This window comes from Phalacrocorax aristotelis, chromosome Z (assembly GCF_949628215.1).
Source record: "Phalacrocorax aristotelis chromosome Z, bGulAri2.1, whole genome shotgun sequence".
Taxonomy (NCBI): domain Eukaryota; kingdom Metazoa; phylum Chordata; class Aves; order Suliformes; family Phalacrocoracidae; genus Phalacrocorax; species Phalacrocorax aristotelis.
The window spans coordinates 59285016-59306863 of NC_134311.1; the positions used below are offsets into that span (position 1 = coordinate 59285016).

Sequence of the window (21848 nt, forward strand, 5' to 3'; positions counted from 1 at the left end):
CAGTTGAGGCCAGAATTGTATGGGGATTCCTTTTCATCCACTGTAACATGAAACCACTGCCTATGTTGCCTACTCTGTCATTTACACTAAAAAGGTGGCTAGTTACTGGCATATTTTGCCACTGCCATGTGGTTGTGACTATGCTGGTATTTTGAACAAAGAACTGTGCAAATTGCGTAGAAAGTAATTCATAAAACTATGTTGCAATAGCATACCACTGACATGGTAAGTCATATACCTTCTTTGCTGCTCATGCTTGTCAAAAGCAAAACACAATCCCTGAAAAGTTTTGGATCAGTCACAAATCCACTGTGCCAGTCCACCATTCTGACAGGCTGGCATTCTTGAGACAGCCTAAGCAAAGTTGCTAGTAGGAACCCTGCAGAAGAGCAGAAGATTCAGGATAGTACAAGTATCATACCTTTTGCTCTGTCTTGTGCCAAAAATCGAGCTTAGTTGGTATGGTTGTCAAACAGAGCATCCTGTAACGTAGAAGGTACCTTGAACTCCTAGTGACCTTCCAGAAGAATGTCCCACAGGAGATGCATCTTACACCAACAGGCTTTAAATCAGGAAAGGTGAGCTATTGGCATTGATAAGAAGTTTGCACTTGATAAAAAAATTTCTGTTGAAACAAAACTTTGACAAAGCACCGGGACTCCTGATACTAAACACAAAAATTGCATAAACACAAAAAAGTTTAGCATTATTGCTCTACACTAAACTAGGGGGGGTACCTTAGAGAAATTCCTAGGATCATAGGAAAATACAGAGGATGTTCTTGGATAAACCATGGAAATGGCTGCAATTTGCTTTTTACTACTATGCCTTAACTTATGTCTTTCTTAAAAGTAGAAACAGAGCCAAGTGAATGAAAGATGCTCTCCATTCTGTGTGTTCCACATCCCCCCACAAGTTCCTGGCCTCCTTCTACAACATCAAAATATAAGTACAAGTTGACAGGCACCACTCTTTGTCTCTATTTTCTACTTCTTACATTTCACTTGTGTGTATGTAAAAAGACATAGCCTCTGAAGAGCCTGCTCCTCTTCCCCCACTCCTCTTCTTTATAATCCAGCTTCATAAAAAAAGCACAGTCGAAGCAGGGAAGGTACATGGCATTTGCACTCCAACTCCGCTATCTTTTGTTCTTCTGACACCTCCAGCTACAGTCCTATCCAACACAGCAGGAGCAGAACAAGACATCTGAAGAAAAAAACCTGTATTTCCTCTACTTTCTTAGGCTCAGCAGTCTCACTCTTGGGCTCAGGATCCAGTTTGTCAATGAACTTCCAGCTAGCTCTGTCTGTGCTAGGTCTCCTCCCTCTCCACACACAGAGGACCCCATACGAACTAGTATCTGGGGCACAAAGCAGTGCAGAAGGTGACCTGTGATTGACATTTGGGCCACAGTTTAGTAGTTGAGGGGTCTTGCTGTGGAGGTTTCAATACCTATGGCACTAAAATGTACCATTTTAGTACACATTCTGTACATCATCTATATGGCTAGGAAAATACCAACAAACATTTTTTTATAGTATCCATTTTAAGGTGTAAGAATTGCTTTCTTCCACTGTCCTCAAAATCCCACTTTCTGCCCACTTTTCATGAAGAATTACCTGAACAATTGAACTCTACTTGCAATAAATGATGATAAAAAGCATACTGTATGCAAAAATACAGTCAGTCTGTTCCCACAAAACATGTATACCCATATTTGAAAAATGACACAAGACTGACGGAAGACAAGTAGGAAAAAAACCTTTTCTTAAAGCACAAATAAGAAATTGAAGGTAAGATGATGAGAAAATGCACGAGACTTCAGAAAAGCAACTGAAGTGGTCCAAAGCCTTTTGATACGATACCATGCGTAGTGCATGGAAGGGCAAAAAGAGACAAACTGCTGCCAAGAGCACACGGAAAAGATTAGGTAGAGTAACTTAGGACAGATAAACAGGTCCTCTGAATCTTATCTAATCATACCACTGGATTTATAGAGATTCAAAATGCTGAAGAAAAGCTGTGTTAGATGCAAGAGAAAAATGCATTTTTGTAGCTGAAGGTGATGAAACAGCGGTACAAAGTGAAACACAGAATTCATGTAACACGTTCCTAGAGACAAAATTCAGTAAGATGTTCCACTGCTATTGCCCAAGACAGATTTTACAGAAGTTCCATCTAGACAACGTTTAGAGAACAACTGGGAGCCCATGGGAGCACTCTGGCTGAGCAACCACCTCCTACTGTGGCTCTCCGTTAAGAAGTGAGATTATATTTTACTAATAGTGGATCAAATTAATCCCAGGAGATCCTTATCACATTCTGTCCCCACTGTGGTGGGTCACATGTTGTACTTTTCATCATATGTCTCTAAAATTCAGTACTGCTCACATATTTGTATAAAAACAGTTTTAGTGCACTAGTCAATACTATATTTATACTTACGCTAAAGGGAATTGGGATACCTTTATAACAAAAGAAATCCAAAAGACAGACATCCACACAGTGGTTAACCCATTCTAAATGGTATATATTCCATAGATTAAGAGATTTCAGTCCAGAGAGATTAATCTAGTAGTAATTCTAATGCATTACTTATATCCTCCTAAACCAGCTTACTTTTAGAAACCAGATTGGTCTGTTGTGTTGTGCTGCCAAGGCAAACAACAACATATTGTCACAGCAACTACAAAAATGGTGTTCTGCTTTTCAGTTTAGTAGTTCCTTGTAGAAGAGATCTGATAATCCAGAAGAAATCTGTTTCTGTTCAGCATTTTTACTAATGCATAAAACCAAAATTTGGTTTGCTAGTATACCAAAATCGGAATTCCTCTTTACGGTAACATAAACAACATTCTCATTTCAGTCTGCATTTTGGACCCACCTCAAAAGCAGTACTACTTAACAGTACAAGCTGTGTCATTATGCAGCCAAGGGGAACTACCAGGTCTGCCTGTATCTGATCTTCAGTCTCTTTGAATATCTTTTCATACAACCTTGCCTGTTTTGTAGCAAGTGAGATTTAGCATTGAACTCACTGGACACCTGGAAATAATGCAAATAATAAAAACCATATGTAATGTTACATTTTTCTCTTTGCTATTCTAGAATCCTACTTTTCCAAGGTAGTCAGTAAAACCAGTTCCCTAAACCACAGAAAATCTGCCAACTCTGCTGCTAACAGGGAAGAATATACCTAATAGTATCTGCTTCTGTAAGGTGCAAGATTAAGTCTCTGTGATCTTAACAGGTATAGTTAGTTAAGTATATTTGCTCTGCATCAGACTTGAGGAATGTAAGCAAATTAGTCTTTCTGAAGAACAGCAGGACCTATCTAGGATACGTTGCTTATGGATGTGCCAGTGCTGCCAGGTCTGCTACCATGGGGTTTGATTTCTACAGATTTTTGGTTTAAGAATGGTATTTTTTCCTTTTGCAAAATTCATATATTGCATTTCCCACATTACAGCACTTAAGAGTCTCCTATGCTTACCTACCTTCCTAAAAGTTTCTAAATATGAGCAGTTATCTGATGATAAAATCTACCACACCATAAACTGTGGCTGAAATTAACAAAGAGGGTAAAAACTATTGGGAAAACACACAAAAAGGAAAAATATAAGTTTGTTTTCATATGAATGACTGGCACCCAGTTTTTACCTTTTTACAGAATCTCAGGTGCAATGTTTCATTCTAAGCATATACACCTTTTTTAATTAAAAAAAAAAACAAAACAACAACAACAACAAAAAAAACCAAAATAAAACCCCACACACAAAAAACCACAAACAAACAAATAAACAAACCCGAACCATCTGCTATATCCAACTGGAAAACATTCAGGATGCTCCCAAATCATCTACTCTTTCCAATTCAGGGAGCCCACTGAATATAACACTCCACATTGCATGGTTTCTTTCAGTATTTAATGTTTTTTCTTTCTTAACCGTGTCTGCAGTCAAGCCCTTTTTCATGTTTTAATGAATGTTCTTTGCTGTGTTTCTTTTTTCTATGACTTATTTTCTTAACCTGTAGATTGCTTGGCATGAAAACCTTTATGACAACAAGAACAGTGAAGTAAAGCATATAGTTGGAGTTCTGTTTTTCCAGTAAAGTGTATTTCAGAGTTGCACAGTAATTCTAGCTCTCCTCTTCCTGAGACATATGAATTTTAATCTGCAAATGGAAGCCGAGATATTCTGAATTAAATCTACGTGGATCCTCAAATTTTACTTTTTAAAAAAGTCCATGGAATAGTTTTTAATTAGCCCAATTTTTTTTTTGTCAGACACGTCTTCATTTTCATACAGCTTTTATCAAAATATGAATTAAGATTTTTCCATTTATGGAAAAATTAGAATCATTTTTCTACACCAGCTGCTTCCTCTCAGTCTGCCTTAGCTAAGATCACATTTTAGTTCTAAACCTGCTAGCTAATTATTAGCAATTTGCTTCAGAATCTGTATTAGCACTGCACTTCAGCAAAAAGTCTAAATCACAATCAACATGGCTTTTAAAAGCTATTGAACAAAATATAACTGAAATAGATGATGCCATTAAAAGTTGAGAGAAGCATCAAATGACTTATTTCTCTAAGTGTTCATAATGTCAAATATTTATTTTATTCTACGTATTTTTACAAATCATGCAAAATTGGTTAGTAGAAGTAGTGCAAGATCTCACTCTGTACATAGAAGAAAATGAGCTAGACAGAATGTGAAAATAAGATCTCTTAAAATTTTTCAACTTTTTGAGCTACAAAAGATTAAGATTTGATTAACCTTTTGTCAAACAGTTGGATTTCTTTTATAAAGACTATGGGGAGGAAGCGTTACTTAATGAAGACGAAAATGTTTCTTTCCGACTGATGGCATTTTCAAAAATGTGAGATCATTACTGAATCAGAAAGTTGCATTTCTTCATGTTCACTATGTCCAAACGTTTTCTTGTTCATACCCCAGTCTCCAGTCTTCAGAAACAATACATCAGATCTCCTAATGCTCAAATGGAACGTGAAATAATTTGAACTAGAAACTTGACTGCAAATTACTAATGATGGGAACTGACAGATTTCTAGCATCTTCACAAAAAGCAGAAATATTCTTGAAAAAAATTAAAAAGAAAAAAATCCCACACATTCTACCCCCCATAATTCTAAACCGTATTAAACATGATGCATGTTTTTAGCTAAGACATCACTAAAGGAAACCTTTCTCTTCTGATGTGTAATCATTTTAATTTAGGTGTTGATATAAAGCATTAGGGAAGCACATGATAGCAGAAAAAGCACTGTACCAAATAAAATTTTGGCAATAGCTAGCTTTAAAAAATATATGTTGTCATAGCTTTACAGCCATAAGGGTGTTAGATCATAACACAGGGAACTTCTGTTTTATTTAACTTACTGGTATAAGCTTGTACTTTGGATGCGAAAAAGATGTTCATATACCCAAAAGACTGCCAGCTTCTTCAGCTGTAACAATAGATGCTATCTCTCCTTACCTTTAATTCTGAAATCCAGCTACCACACATCTGTTCAGTATTTTGCAGTACTATACATAAGAATTCATTTCACTATTTTGCCACTTAATTTTTTGCATTTCCTACTAGAATCACTGATTGCTTATCAACCTCAGAAAAGACTAAGTTTGTAGGAAATGTATTCAGTTCTATTCTCTTTGTGTGACATCTTTTTGGTGCGTACAGTGACTTCTAGTTCTGAGTGACTGCCTGTAATTTTACCTCAAATAGCTGAAGAAATGTAAAAAAAACCTCTTCTTTTCAGATAGCATTATTTTCTCCCAAATGCAGCCATGAGAAAAAAAAATGCTCAGAAGTTGGACACCATAAAATTTAAAGGGTGGTCATGGATGAGAAACAATCAGAGATACACTGACCACTACAAAGCATGAAGAAATAATTCTTTTAAAAAAATGTGGGGAGCTTTAATTCTCCCAGATGATAGGAACTTCTTTTTTCCTGAAAAAAACCTAATTTTTTAATTTGAAGACCCAAGCCCTGCATTCTACTTAAATCTCTGTGTAGGCAGCATTTATTTTACCTCTGTTTACATGTAATCAGAGAATTTTATACCATGAAAACCAAACAGAAATATAAAACTAACTCAAATTCATAATCACTGGGTCAGTAACAATTTGTAGAAGTAAAGGACTACAGGCCTGGGGCACAAAATTCTATGAAATTTATAACAATACATTATTTTCTTATGTAAAGTCTCATCTTAAATTCTCTCCTCAGTGGGTATTTGATGTGGCCCTTCTGGTAATACACAGTAAATCTCATAACTATAAAAGTCCTCTTGTATTCTTGTGACACCATTGTTGAACTTTGATTTTTATCTGCCACAAGTCATCTTATATAACTGCAATCTAGCCTGCTCTTCACTCTATCTGTGTAATAAGAATTCATGCTGAAACTATGGGATGCACCTAACTGCACACCATTGCAACCTACCTCCATGAACGGGTCATGCCTTTCTTAGCTCAGGGACAGCAAGTCTCATAAATTTTTACGATCTAAGTTGCCTGTGGGCTTCTAGAAAAAACTAAAATGATAGTGTCTAATACTTACAGTTTATACAAGAAAAAAAGCATACAGTATTTCTATAGTTCTAGGATGTTCATCAATATTTTCTTGGAATACCAATCCATATAATCTTGGAACAGCAGCAATGAGCCGTATGTTATTTATTTAAAAAAAAACACTTTTTTGGCAGACAGTCAATAATAAAATACATAACTTACTTCATTGGACTTAGTATCTGTCCTGTGTTGCTTTTGTCCAGCAAGATGCAACATCTGTGAGGATGGATCAGGATCTTATCTGTGGCATGGGACATCACACCAGCTGTTGATTCTTAGGGTTGTAGCACTACCAGTACAGCATTACTATTCAGGTACAAGTGTCTGCATTTGAAAACTTCATGTGTCTCTCTTCATAAAAACTACACATTAGCAAGGATGCTGGAAAAGCACAAAAAGTTAGTGAAAACTGTTGCCTCTTCTTAGCATACTAACCGCCAAAGGTGGCCTGACACATGAAGTAGCAGAAGATGCCCTTCTTTTGGAAGACGGGCACTTAATTCAGAACAGCTCATGGACTTCTGCTATGCTGAGATTATTCAATAGTATCTGTACATTCTGAGAGTTTCTTATATATAAGCAGCTTATTCATATATATTTCACTTAAATGAAGGAATATATTCACAGCACAACCAGCTATTTTGACCTTCAATTAAGCTGTATTATGACAGTGTAGCTACACTATATTGTAGTCTATATATTCTAGCTTCAAGATGATCATAAAAGATTCAGAGTATATACAGATACACTGAGACAATCCTGATACATTGTATTTATCCAGTAGCTCCCTGAGTAATTTTGCCTCCTTTCCAACACATAAGTGAAGTGTTAAGTAGTTTACAATACGATCCATGACAGAAGGCAAGCAGAGCTTCTTCCTGACAAATCCCTGGCAAATTTGCAAGGCTTTTATCCCACTGGTTATTATGTACACCAAATTGTGTAAAAGAGGTACCGAACAGTAGAAGAGGTCCATTCAGACAACACCCTCAAAAGCTGTAATCACAGGTATCAGCATGAAAAGACTGCAGCTAGAAGGAATTAAACTCTAAAGGGTTGGGGTTTAAAGGCTTGCAACAGGAGCTGCAGATGCACCTCAGAAACCAGCAGCTTTCACATATTATTTCCCTCAGCTACAACTTCCACGGAAGCCACAACTGCAATTTAGCAAAGGTTAAGTCATGCATTTGGGCATGAATCCATCATTCTTAATACCTTCTTGTCAATCCAGTTTATAATCAGTGACAGAATTCATCTCATAATTACAAAAGTCACGTGTAGTAACAATAGTTACAACCAAAGCAAAAGCAAAAATAGACACGCTTTGGCTCAGAAGATCCTCATGCCTGAAATTTCTCCCCTCCTTGTATCAGCTAGTTAAAAAAAGATACTGCTTCTTGTAATCACATAGCCCTGCAATGCAGTATTGCCACTGCTACGAACAGTCACAAGCTTTGTACTGAACTTGCAAGGCCTCAGGGCTGAGGATGGCCACGCTTGCTCTGCCTGAACTTCCCTTGCCCTGACTATCACTTGGTTTTACTTGGTTTAGCAAGCAAATTGCTGCTGTAACAGCAATTTCTCTATCTGACCACATACCTCTAGCTATTTTCTTTTACTTCTGTCATCTTTGTATGGTACAACCACTGAAAGCAGCTATTCCATGTAGAAAGAGATATGTAGCATAAGAAATACACGCCTGCTAAAGATAGCAGAGGCCTTGAGAAACAGAGACCCAGGATGCAACATGGAGCAGTACCAGGCATGGGATCCCATGAGATGGGGCACTGGGTTGGCATTGGAGACCACAACAGCTATAAGCAACTTCCCAGGGGTCTGTTAAAGAAATGCAAACTTGGACCTAGACAGAATTGGTTTTAAGGGTAACAAACAGAACAAAGAAACTGTACCTTACATACATAAAAGGCACCACATAAGATAATTTGGATGTAGCACGAAGCTGCAGAGCAGTGAACAAAGAACAAAGGTATAAAAGTGTGTTACCAAACATGCAAGAATGACATCAAGTGGATTCTGGAGTAAAGAAAAGGAAACCATCAACATACACATCATATTGGTCCCAGTGAAGGACCTCAGATACTGGCAAGCAACAATAACACCCACCACCACCAGATCCCAAGGTCTGCTGCCAGCCTGCAGACCCTGAGGTGCAGTGCCATGAGCAGAACCACAGGAACCAGGGAGGAACAATAATAGTAATAACTCTCTTAATATTTCAGTTAATATTTCAGTTATATGAAGAATAAATTCTTGGCTCTATATACACAACACGTGTTTCTTCTTTGCCCATATACAAGATGTGAGTGTAACACCCTGCAGCCTTGCTGCTCAATGGCTCTTAAACCATTAATGCTATAGCACCATCAGTGTAATATTACTATTTCAGAAAGAGTAAACCATAAATGTATCAGGCCAGGGACTCTGAACTCTGCAACTGCATGTTAACACAGAAGCACTTAATCTTATCTCAGTTTATTGTGCTTTAAATATAAGTTCAACCAGCTGAGAACTTCAAAATCGCTATGTTATTTTGAGAACTTATCCAGAGCAGGAGTGGTTCTGAACAGAGAAATTAGAGTTTTCACCTCTCCCAAGTTGGAAAGGTTTATATAAATAGTTGCTCTTCATTTCTCTTACAGTCACTTGAGGAAGTGAATGAGAAAGCTGGTGTGGATACAGTACGAGCTGCACAGTCAAAATGCTCTCCCACTACTACATCCCTCAATCTTAATTGTGGGGATTCACAGTGAGTCAGTCACTGCAACTGAATATTACTTCATATTAAATCCACTATCTTTTGGTACAGATCTCAGGTTATGGGATTAGGACTGCCCTCTTTTCCCCTGTGACTCCTCTTTCCTTACTTTAAGCAACTTCGGCAGGGCCTCGTATTTCCCTAACAAAAGTCACAGTTGAGACCTTGTAGTTTCTGCTTGCCTCCTCCAGCTGTGATTTCATTTCCGCCCTTCTCTTCCTACTTTACTTTGGTACCAACACTAAATTATGCTTTTAGCCCTCCAACAGCCACCTGAGGAATCCATTAGCAGTCTGAGGATAATTCAAGTTACGAGTATGGTCAAAGAAAGGGTGACTGAAATCCAAGTACATAAATGAAAAGACACCTGAAGGATTTACAGTTTAAATATAAACAACGCAGTGCAAGGAAAAGAATTCTAAACCAACATACACACGCAAAACACGCAAGCATAGATTAAGTGAACTAGTCACAGGTTAAACCTTTGAAGCCTAGCACCTTCACTACAAGACTGTCAGTTGCTAGAGAACATCAGTATGGACTTGAAAACTCAAGGCTGCAGGGCACGATAAACAATGCAGTATCTCACCCACCTGTTTATCCTGAATTCAGATTAACACTGGGAGCATGAAAGCAAACTCACTTCATAGAAACTGACCACTAGTCACCTTTGTAAGACAAAACTTTAATGTTTTAAAAAAGATAAAAAAGAACTAGTGACATGTCAAGTTATAAAATGAAGCAAAAAGGCCTGTAGTATTTTTTCCGATGGATCAGGATCATTTCCAAGAGGATACTGCAGTTTTGAAGCCAGCTACATAGTCTTCCTCTATGTAAAATGATTGTGAAGAGAAATTAAATAAAACTGGAGGAGCCACAGATGGGTTTTATGTCTGAGACCTTCCAGAAAATTATTACAAGCTTCAGACATTAGCAAACAATGAAAACATATAACAATATACACACAAAAAGGAATTTATAACAGAAATACTTCATCATCTTAGCTAAAGCAACAATAATGAGAACCATTATTAATATTGGCAATTCCTAGACTTAAGTAGTTGTTATCATACCCTAACAATATACCAGAAACCTAAAAATCCCCCAACGACACAAAGGTGTGCATGCACACAGACAAAATGCAAGTATCCCCCTCACAGGCATTAAGAGTTTTCCCCTGTACAGCAGACAGAGGAAGCTTGGGTCCCTCTGCTGTTAGCAGGCTAGCTCAGCCCCGTACCTACAGCGCAGAGCTTGCACCAGTGCAGGCCTCTGAGGGCAAGGGGGCAGGTCAGGAGCTCACAGAGTTGCTCCTATTTACAATCCAAAGTGTATATACTTCAACTTAATAACAGAGTGCATTCTGCCACAACAGTGTTTACGAGCGCATTTTGGCTTACTGCAAGACAGAAAAAAAGTTTGACAGATAAAGTTATCATGTTACAAAATGAACTTTTTGTTCATTTTGAGAAGCAGCCTATGCATTTACAAAGAAACTCCAAAGTCTGAACAGGTCTGTTCTCTTGGACTGCTCTCCAGAAAAGCCTTAATTAAAGATAAAAATGAGATGCACAGTATCACAGACAGAGCTTAGAAGAGATTAACCTTACATCAGGGTTCTGCTGCATTGAAGTACTTCTTAAAAGACCACTTAAATGAAATCCTTCCCACTGTCCTTTATCAAAACTCTTTCACTCCATCCTCTCAGAGGTTTATGTTTTTTTCTATTTGTGAAGTTTTACTATCTGATTGCTTAAGCATACGTGGTAAGGATGCTGGAAATCATGGTTAAAAATTACCACAGATCAGCTTTCTATTTTAAGTACTGCTGTAACAAAATGCACATTTTTACAAGGAGGGGTGTCAGAACGTTGAATAAAAAGGGCGGCAAGTGGAAACTGCAACAAAAGGGAGTATGCCTAGTCTGGCACACAAGAGGGGGGCAGCCATGAAAAGGAGCAGAGGAGCATCCCCTTTTGCAACTTACCAGACTGTACAGAGGACGCGCTTTTCTAGATCCACATTTTCCTGGGAAGACACCACAGTGATCAAAAACGCAGCTGCACTAGTGACACGTGCTGCTTGATGCAAAGTCTAAGAATCAAGCCCATTTAAACATTCCATGCCACAATCACAGACTTTCACCAAGGTTAAAGAAATCAATGCAAAACCAAAATATCTTCCCCTCAAAACTACTATTCAAAACCAGATTATTTATTTTACTTATTTTTTAATTTTTTGTACTTTGTAAACTGTATGCTTACTGATTAGGCATACAGACTTAACAACTGTATATCACTAGCTATATGAAACTTAAAAATAATGCAGGAATTGGTTAAGCATGGCTTAACAAGAAAAAGATCTGAAAGTATACTTTTTTTCTTAGATATCACAACTTTAGAAAATTTGTACAATATTTATTCTTGAAAGTGTCATCTAACAAAGATTAAAATGATTGGGGAGACTGCAGATGACATGACTGTGCAAATGCTCATACATACTGTACTCTTGCATCATCATTTCATTTAACAGAAACAGCAAGACCTATAATTTTTAAAGCCATTTTAGGGACTCAGACACCTAAGAATCTTTAGACTTATTAGAAAACAAGTAGTCAATATTAAGACATTGGGATCTTGGAAAAGTTCTTTCGGTTTCAGAGAAGTGTTTTACAAAATAAGAACAAGTTATCAAAATGCCAATTTAAATCTTTCTTGCAAATCAAAAAACACCTTCCTGAAGAAGAAAGAATATATGCACACCATACTGAAAAGTCTCTTAATATGTCCCAGACCCATCACATGTTCAAGCTAGTTCTTACACTTAACTGAGACAGAGAGCCAGGCTCTATGTATCTCTCTCTCAATTCTGAATTAACTGCTCTGCTTAGATTCTGTACTGCATTCTAAAGGCTCTGTTGACTGTTTGTAGGAAAGACCTCGAAGTCACATGGTGCCTGAGTGCAGTGGAACCATATAAGGACAGCAGAATGTTAAGGGTGGATGTCATTTAAGTACAAATGACTAATGAAAGATCCATACACGAACTATTGTCCTATATATCCTGTTGCATTAAATGCAAACCAATGAAAACAATTTAATATCTAACCTAAGCATAGTCCATTCAAATAAGCTTAGTATTTCTCAGTAAGGCATAAATATTAAATTAGACTTGACTTCTATAAAAAATAAAGCAATCACATCAAAAAAAAGATCCGTGAAATAAGGTTTGCATGACCTTTACATGTCACTATTCTTCATCTATGGAATATTCTATGATTATCACGATTACATACCTACCCAAAGCAGGAATGATTTCTTGAGTAGATACTACTTCTCTGATTAGAGTTAGTATTTTTGCTCTTGTGGGCTGCACAGTATTTTGTAGCAGGAATTTTATGATGAGAGATTTTCTTTTAAAGGCATACATATCATTAGTCTTTCTAGTGAACTTCAGAGTAAACAAAATCTGTGTTATTCATTTCAGCATATATTCCTGGTCCTTCTCCCCTCACCACCACCACTCCCCCCCCGAAACTGCGTGACCATCTATGGTCTTTAATTCTCTTCTGCTTTAGATGGTTTGAAGAAAGAAACCATGGTTCTATAATTGATCAGAAAATGTAACACTTTTGTCAGATTTGTAGGCAAAATATTTATGTACTAAAGACTAATATTTTAAATAGCAACACTCAGATCTTTGCTCAAAGGAAAATATTTGTGTTACAATAAACAATACATGCAAACATCTTTTAAAACATGGATTTTTCTTAAAGTTAACTCAAAATGCCATTACTTAAAAGCTAGGGGATCCTGAAACACTAGGGCTTCTTATTTAGAAGATTTGAACATTTAGTTTTCATTTAATCACACTGATTGAATTTTACTGCATTTTTTCCACTTCAAATTTATTATGACATCACAAAGCAATAAGAAGGCCAACAGAAACTAGTTAAATATACCCACCAAGGTTTGATTTTACACAGAAAAAGCCTGAGTGGGCTGAATTAGAAAAACTACCTGTAGGAAGAGGTCATAAATCCTTGTTTGCAGGATACCTGCAAACCTAGACGGTACCTCAATAAACCAGTATGAAGAGACAGCATAAAAAAAAAGAGTCAGAATTATTTATAAAAGCAAGCCAAACTTTACCAAATAAAGGGGCATAATTGATTTTAAACACCTACTTGCTTCTGTAGCCACCGTTCTAGCCTTCTTTGTTTTCTCCTCAGGCTTTTCAACTTGTTTCTTTCTCTCTTGTTCAGCTTTTGGTTGAAGGAAATACTCGTAGGCTGCACAAGACCAACAGGTGTGATGTACTGTTCCTCTTCTACAGCACTTGTAGGTGAAGAAAGGTTCATCACGAAGGGTGACTCATTAGCAATGGCACTCCCAGAAGATTGTCCAGTAGCTTCAAAATCACACTCACTTTCTGCTTCTCTATGTAGTAATGTGGTAAAGGAAGTAACTCGAAACCTTTTTTGTAGTTTGTCAGCACTGGAACTATATAGGTCCTGATAAGAACTACCACCTTTCATATTGGATCCTAATTGCAAGCCACTTTGTGTGTAAACAGGTGGATTTTCATTTTGACCATGGTAAATTTTTCCTGTACTGCAAGTTTCATATAACATGGGTGACAAAACAAGTCTCTCTCTGATATTTAAATCCAAACTATGTGATCTTTTGTGAAAAGGTTTTACAGTGCATGCATCATTCAAAGGATCGGAAGCAGAATTATTTCTTTTTTGATTTAATGCCTTGAAAGGAAGTTTTATATTTTTCATCTCAAATCTTGGAGCTCTTACTTCTAGACAAAGTGCTTCTGTTAATGTTCCAGTACCATTATTATTTCTGGCCATGTATGAAAGCCCTTTATTTTTCATTTCCAAAGTTGCGGTTACCACTTCATGGCAGTTATCCTTGCTGAAACCAGACTGAATTTTGAGGAGAGGTAAGTGTTTTCCTGACGATTTTGCCAATTTAACACAGAACGCTGGCTGGTATTCAGTCTGACTTTTGCAGAAATGTATATTTACTAACTGTCCACAGGAACATTTTGTGTTGCAAACAAAGTTAAAGCCTCCTAAGCAGGCATCACAGAACGGACAGTGCAGTTTTCCAATTGTCCACTGTGCCTATTGACAAGGAAAGAAAAAACCAACCCAACACATACATGGTAAACAAATTCTTAAGAAATCGTTACTAGAGTTACTCTTCCCTTTAATAAAAGGGTTTACTTTTTGTTTCAGACACAATAAGAGAGACTTCACAGCAGAAAAAAAATCCACCGTAAATAATGTTCTGGTTAAAACTCTGCTTTCTGCAGTGGTAACTCATTCTAAGAAATCTAGAACACCCATTTCAAAATGTAGATGCTTTGAAATATATTTAAAATTTGTCCATAGATAGAATAATGCTGCAATACTCATTAAAACATTAGATCCTTTAAAGCAGTGAAATCAATTTGCCATGTTACTCTGGAATTGGCAAGCACAGTTTCTCAGCTGAGTCTTCTGAGTGCTGATACATTTCTTGCATACTAAGTACACCGGAGGGGGGATTTCTTACAAAGAAAATATAGGTTTTTACTTTGGTTACCCCACAAAAGCTTGAAATGGTACTTGTATTTTAGTGCATGTAGTATTACAACATAAGTTGTGTGCAGATACCTTGACAAATCCTTAATACTCTATCTATAAGGAGACAGTTATTCTCATTATTTGTAATTCTATTAATTTAATTTCAATCCTAAATGCACTTTCTTGAAAGAAAATACGTATCAAAGATTTAAACACTCCTACACATTTGCACAACTATTAGTATCTTTAGGAAATGTATTACTCTGTCAGCAGAAAAATTGTTGAGGATTGAAGTTATGCAAGTATTTGTAGGATCAAAGCCTAGATGAGAAACAACATCATCAACTCCAGTCACACATTACTCACAAGTGTGCCTAAAGTGAGGTTGAGCCATGAATACAGAAGCAGCCCGACATTTCCAGTTAAAGCATTGCTTTCAGTTGCAAATGTCTTTCAAGGAAGTTTGGGAAGATGATTCCATGACTGATGTTTGTCTGATTGAAAGCTTCAGAAAGTTTCAGTAAAACCAATTTTGCATTTTCAGGAAAAAAAACCCAAACCCAAACCAAAACAACAACAAAAAACCAAACCAACAAATAAAAAAAAAAACAAGAAAAAACAAACTTGTGCAGAAAAAAGATTATTTTTCACATGCAATGCTACAAAAAGTTCTGGAAACACTTTGAGAAACTTACTCCTGCCTTGTGCGTTAAAACCTCAAACTTTCACAGTGTCAGCGATGGGCCTTTCATCGTACCTATAAGAATCTGTTTAAATATGGACATGTTTTTAACTTAGAGAAAAAAAAAATCTCAGTTTACATATGCCCAAAGGCTTTCAAATCCCTGAAAATGCCACGAATGTGCACAGTCTCCCTCTCAGTTTACAAGGCTGACCAATGTGTGCATATGCCATTCCCAAAGAAGAATTAAGCTGGTTCAGGGATTTACTATAACTCTCCCATGCTCTATTTCCCAGATGCAATGGGGTAGGTGCTAAAATTCAGGGAAAAAGCACTTTCTAGCGCTTTTAGCCTTTAGTGAGTCTTTCTGGCACTCAGGCTCTATGGAATAGTAACCTGGATCTCCAAATGGAGAGGATGAGTGATTCATGAAGATTAGCGAAGAAGGCTGGGAGCCTGGCAAAAAGGGAATGCAAGAGACAGTAGGGAAGAAAAAGGACAACTCTATGTCCTATATGCACAGAGACTGGGAGATGAGGTGCAGTACAAGAGAGTCCAGGACTGATTTAGCATGAGTTTGGCAATGGCCTGTGGAACCATTGACTCAGTAAGAGAAGTAACAGCCTACTAGTGGAGGAGGTGGCAGGGGGAAAATCAGCAAGATCTGAAAAGGAGCTGAGGGTACACAGCTTTAATGATGGACTGCATAAAGAGGAAAAATTAGGAAGGGTCAGCCAAAGAAGCCAAAACAAGTGATGAGTGATGAGGAAAAGAAAATGCAGGTCAATAAAGGTCACTAGCAGCACTAGCAGGATATTTATAATTATTGAAGATTATCTATACACTAATGTATTCATGAAACTCAATGAGATTGGTTAAGAACAGGGACAGATGGCAAAAAAGAACTGGCTGGGAAGCAGTGGGTTTTTACAGCCTGCAAATAGACTTTGCACTTATGTAAAACGATTTAGCCTTTGATTCAGGAGTCATACAGGAGAAAATAACACATGATCACAAAATTATTCAGAGCTCAGGAGGATCTGGGGATAAGTCAGAATTGTTTAAAAAACCCACACATTTATCTGTAAACCCACAGGATCTTTCCAGAGAAGTCAGAAGTGAATGAGGCAAGAGTTCCCAGGATATTAAAGGTAAAATATTGAAGGTGTTCAAAGAAAATTGCATTCTCTGCCTCTGCCACCAGAGGAGCATTGCTCCTCTGTAATCTTCAGCAAGTATTTTAAGCCTTTTCTGAGCAGTCTATGGGTTTTGTATTTTCCAAGACTCCAACCTGACCACCTAGGCTTTCAAATGCAGAAGGCTGGCCATTTACAGCTAAAGGTAAAAAGAATAATATTAGTATCAATACTGAATCAAATTTTACTGAAACATGCAAAGCACTGTAAAAACTGCATCCTTATGATCAGGCATTCAAGATTAGGCAATTCTGTAAAGTGGGGAAATACCTCATCACCCATAATTTTCACACACGCCCCCAAGATCAATGTTTCTGAAACAGATACACTATTCTGTCAGGTACTATTGAAGTAAAAGAGATCATTAATTTTAAAAAGAGCTTAATTAATGTTTAACAAAATAAAACATAGAGCAAAACAATGAAGGAAGACAAAACAAATTGCCTTAATTTTGAATGCTTGGTTTTACAGCCGTAACGATTTTTTTCTTTTGTGTATCATTTATGGGGTGGATCTGCTTAGATCAGAAGTTACTTGCAATATACTAAAATTTAAGACACTGAAGTCTAAGCAGAAAGGAATGCAGATACCATTTGCTTCTCAAAATCAAAGACTTACCAGAGAAAAACTGTAGGGCAAAAGAAAAGGACTGTTTCTGCTTACCATATCTATGCAACAATGTTAACTTCTAGACCTAAAATAACGAACAGAAAATACTCACCTGAAGTAATCAGTACAATAGAAAAGTTATGAGATGCCTTTTAATTTTAAATGGGCAGTTAAAACTCAAAAGCAGTGACACTGGCTTGTCATTAGACCTTGGAATTTGCAGGAGGGTAACTACTTTCCATTCGTATGACATAATAGCACATTAGATATGAAAGACAAAACATCATATTCCAACAGCTGACCTCTTAACAAACCCTCAGCCCAGTTTTATGGAGAAACATGCTTCTTACTGTCACTGTCAACATATGTGTTAGTACTGCAAGATACAACAATCGAGACAAACCAAAACCCAAAGCGTAGATAGTTAATATAATTTTAAGCATTGATGAAATACGCAGGGGTGCCTATGCATTCATAAATAAATGAGCAAGAACATAATTTATCACTTGTAGGTTTTGTGCATACATAAAAAAGAACATTTAAGAGGGAAAAAGCCTCTATAATGATAGAAGTTACTGAGAAAAATTCCCTTGGTTAGAAGGTCTTTGTAATATACATGGACCTTGGCAGAAGAGTGCCCTTGAAATTTTTTCCCCTTACTTATTTCACTTTTTGAATGATAAAGATGCAAGCAAAAAAAAGATTTACCTTTTCAATGACACATTTCACCCACTCTGGAATGGCTTCTAAGTTCACATGCCATACATTGCAAGAATCCTGAGCTGCAGCCGGAGACTGTGATGTCTGTTAAAAAAAATTATTGTATTGATATTCAACATTCATTTAAGTTTTTGGTCTGAATATAACCAGACATCAGCTGCCCAAATTCAGTAAATATTTTATTAACAAATGATAAAACTCAAAGATGTTGATGCATTCTTTAAGCTATCAATAATTCTCTATGTCTGAATCTGAGGACATGGGATAGACTCCACTGTGGAGATGGAGGCATTCGGAAGTGGTTTGGTTTTGTTTACAAGAACAGATAGTTTGCAATTGCTGATATTGCAAGTATATTCAGAAATTTATTTCAGAAGTACTATCAGATGGCACAATCTTCCAGTATAGACACATAAATTTAAATTCCAGTTTATATGAAGACTGCACAGTCAGTACTGCACAACTATACCACAAACAGTTTTAAATTCACTTTCTAATGCTTGTGAGAATAACTAGCAGAGAAACCAGGGACTCTTAGCAACTTTGAGTTTTTACTGCAATGACGTGACCAACTGAAGAGAAAACAAAATCTGAAAAACTGTAGCATTTCACTAACTGATACTAAAATAAAAACAATTACCTAACTACCTTTTAGCGCAGAAGTGATACAAGTATAATTAAATCTTTTAATATGGTTTAGAATGTCAATAAAGTTACAAAGATGGCTAAAAATATAAGGAAAATCAGTTGTTAAAATTTATGAATATGGAAAATCACTGACTCCTATGTCATGAAACTCATGGGAATAAAAGTTTCATTATGCTGGAAATTGAAAGTGGAGCTACACACAGAAGATGGAAGCTTTTAGAAATTCTCCAAGTAATGACAGCAGACAGATAGATCGATTCGCCATGTCTATGCTACTGCCTTCCTCCTATCTGTGCAGAGTACCTGTAGTTCAGCTTGGATGAAACTCTGATTTAAAGTCTTTACACTGCAGTCGTAACGTCAACATTTGGTTTTAAGATTCATTCTAAGGTTTTCCTCTTTTACTCATATTTCAGCTCTGTCTTTGATTGAAGGTCTAAAATTCATCAGGTAAAGCCAACATACTGAAAACATTACTCTTCTCATCATAGCAAAATCTTCGTCTCCCAGTGTCTCAGGAAGTAGCATTAAATCACTTTTTTTTTTAAATCTGCTATCTACATAATTCGAGGAGCTACTTCAGTCTTATGCACAATGATGATGGATCTTCACTAGCAATTAAAAGCTCCACCATGGGGCACGGACAAAGATACCTCCTTTTCACTACATTTTTTCCGTGAAAGGAGTTGAAATTTCCTCACCCCCTGCAAAAAACACCTCAAACCATGCACAAAATAAAAGATCCTCAAGCATAAAACATGAAAAATATTCCAGAATCTCAAGCTCTGTAAGTGGAGTGATTAAAATTGGGTTTATTAGTAATACTAATTATATCAAGATCTTAAAAAATAACAACTTTGTTTCTTCCTCTATGCTTCTCCAGTATTCACCCAAAAAGAATGTTGTTGCATTTCTAGTGATTAATAAAAAAGATCAACACCTTCCTTTCTACTTGCTTTTTCCTTTTGATTCAAGATCATAAGATGAAAGCACAGTCTTCTTGGCATATTTGGAAAGACTCGAACTCTGTGATTACTAACTGCCATTATAAAGCAGCAGGAAATACTCTGACATTGTTTTATTCCGTTAATAAAGATGATGTAAATTACTAAGTGGTATTTTAGCCTGGCAGGCATCCCCCCCTCAGGGCAGGCTAATCTTCTGAACTATTTTTGTGCAGAGACTACTTCCCACTTTTTCAAAATGAAAAGCAAAAGTTTCTGATGTAGGAATACTTGACAAACAGTTAACTACTGCAGTGGAAATTATTATCAGTATCTAAAACACACCTTGGAAACAGAGAGTCCTCTGTTAAGAGATATTAAAATATAAAATGAACACATTAAAACTGTCAAAAACAGAACCCTTTTTTACATGAAAAATGTTACACTATATACTCTATACAAGCTAGTAGTCAAATTTATCATAAATTCCAGCCTTCACATTGCAGAACATAAAAGTGATTACTGCCTACTCGGCTTCACTAGGCATTATGGCTTACATTATTCTCAATGGAACTGTCCATATTTTAGTACTTATCTCCACAGGATATTAATTACTGAGACAGGGCAAGTCTAATACTTCTCCTTTATTTAAAACCAACGACACTGGAAAAAGTTACAAACCCCCTCCAGATGCTTTACTTACTTCGGATGTTTCCTTTCCATTACATTTTGCAAGGCAAACAGAATTTGCTATATATTTTCTACATCTCCAGCAACGTAGAACATCAGCATCCTCGCTACTCATTTCAACTTCTGATTCTTCAGCTCTGTATGACTATCTGTAAAGTCCACAAAACATACAATTCATTTACTTGTTGAAACCACATATGTTTACTCTTGTGACCCAGAAGTCTATCAGTAGTCTCTTCACTATAGAGTAGACTAATACTTTATTTACAACATTCTCTGATCTAACATAGCATGCCACCTAGACATTTTAAATAGCGAAGTGGAACAGTTGGCTTTATTTCCAGGTTGCACAAAGAACTAGAAAGCAACAACAACAACAAAACAAATTAAAAAATTAAATTAACTTCCGTAATATTTAGACAAAAGACAAGAGAGTTACAGTTTTCCCAAAATAATTCAGTCCACAGAAGTAAGTCACAGCTATCCTACACATTAAATACAAACACACAAATATTTGTAATGCCACATAACAAAAATGAATGCTGACATAAAACCACACAAGACAATGACTGCCTTCTCCATGTGGCCTGGAGGCTTGCTCCCTTAAATTATTTTGTGTGGGACGATCAGTACTCCTGGTGCAACAGAGCTCTTCACAGACCTGAACTGACCTCCTTGTAAAACAGAGACCTAAATTAAGACAACCAGAGGGACAAGATAAATATTTTTCTCTCTTCACGTCTTGCTGTGTTCTGATGTCTCTCTGGTCTTCTCTAATCTGTTTCCAAAGCCTCCCCTTTTCCTCATGCTTTCTCCAAAGGTCCTCCAACTCTTCATTCTACCTGCTTCTATTTTCACTCCCTTGTGCCAGCTACATTAAAAAAATAGGAAAACCTTTTACATCTACGCACTCAACTCAAGCACTACGGTAGGGTTCTGCCTACTCCCAGTGATGAAGTTCACAGTGCTTACTTACAGGAATGCTGGGGCATAAAACTTAAACCAGTATTAAAAGAGACTCTGTTCTTCCACAGCCCAAATACCTGCTTTTGCACTTATTTCAACAATTTAATTTTTATTTAGTTTCTTCTAATTAAAGAAACTCTGAAGTCCTCAGTATAGGCTGTCCAAAGAGCAGTGTGGCTTATTGAGCCAGACTTTTGCATTTTCCCCATTTTCCCCAGTTCTACCTTTTCTTGATTTCTGAATTAATCAGACTATAAAACACACATACACAGGTTATTATTATTTTTCAATTATATTTGAGGTCTTCCTACAGCAGATTTCCTACTTCTTCTACATACGTAGAGAGTCCGAAATACAGTTTGAAAAGGAAGAAAAGAAACAATGTGTGCATACATTAGACTCCTAGCCCAACTGTACATGCAGTTTTTAATAAC

General features: G+C 36.8%; 1 protein-coding gene across 5 annotated transcripts in view; it reads right to left on the bottom strand.

The window, feature by feature from the left end:
* The window catches only part of RNF180 (ring finger protein 180), a 99304-nt gene that overhangs the window by 72658 nt on the left and 4798 nt on the right, over window positions 1-21848 (bottom strand). For all 5 annotated transcript variants that reach the window (XM_075078614.1, XM_075078619.1, XM_075078616.1 and 2 more), the window contains exons 2-4: window positions 20462-20597; window positions 18155-18250; window positions 13565-14515 (exon numbers count right to left, since the gene is read on the bottom strand). In XM_075078614.1, the coding sequence (XP_074934715.1) occupies window positions 13565-14515; window positions 18155-18250; window positions 20462-20563 (1149 nt within the window). In that variant the 5' untranslated portion in view covers window positions 20564-20597. The remainder of the gene's footprint in view (window positions 1-13564; window positions 14516-18154; window positions 18251-20461; window positions 20598-21848) is intronic.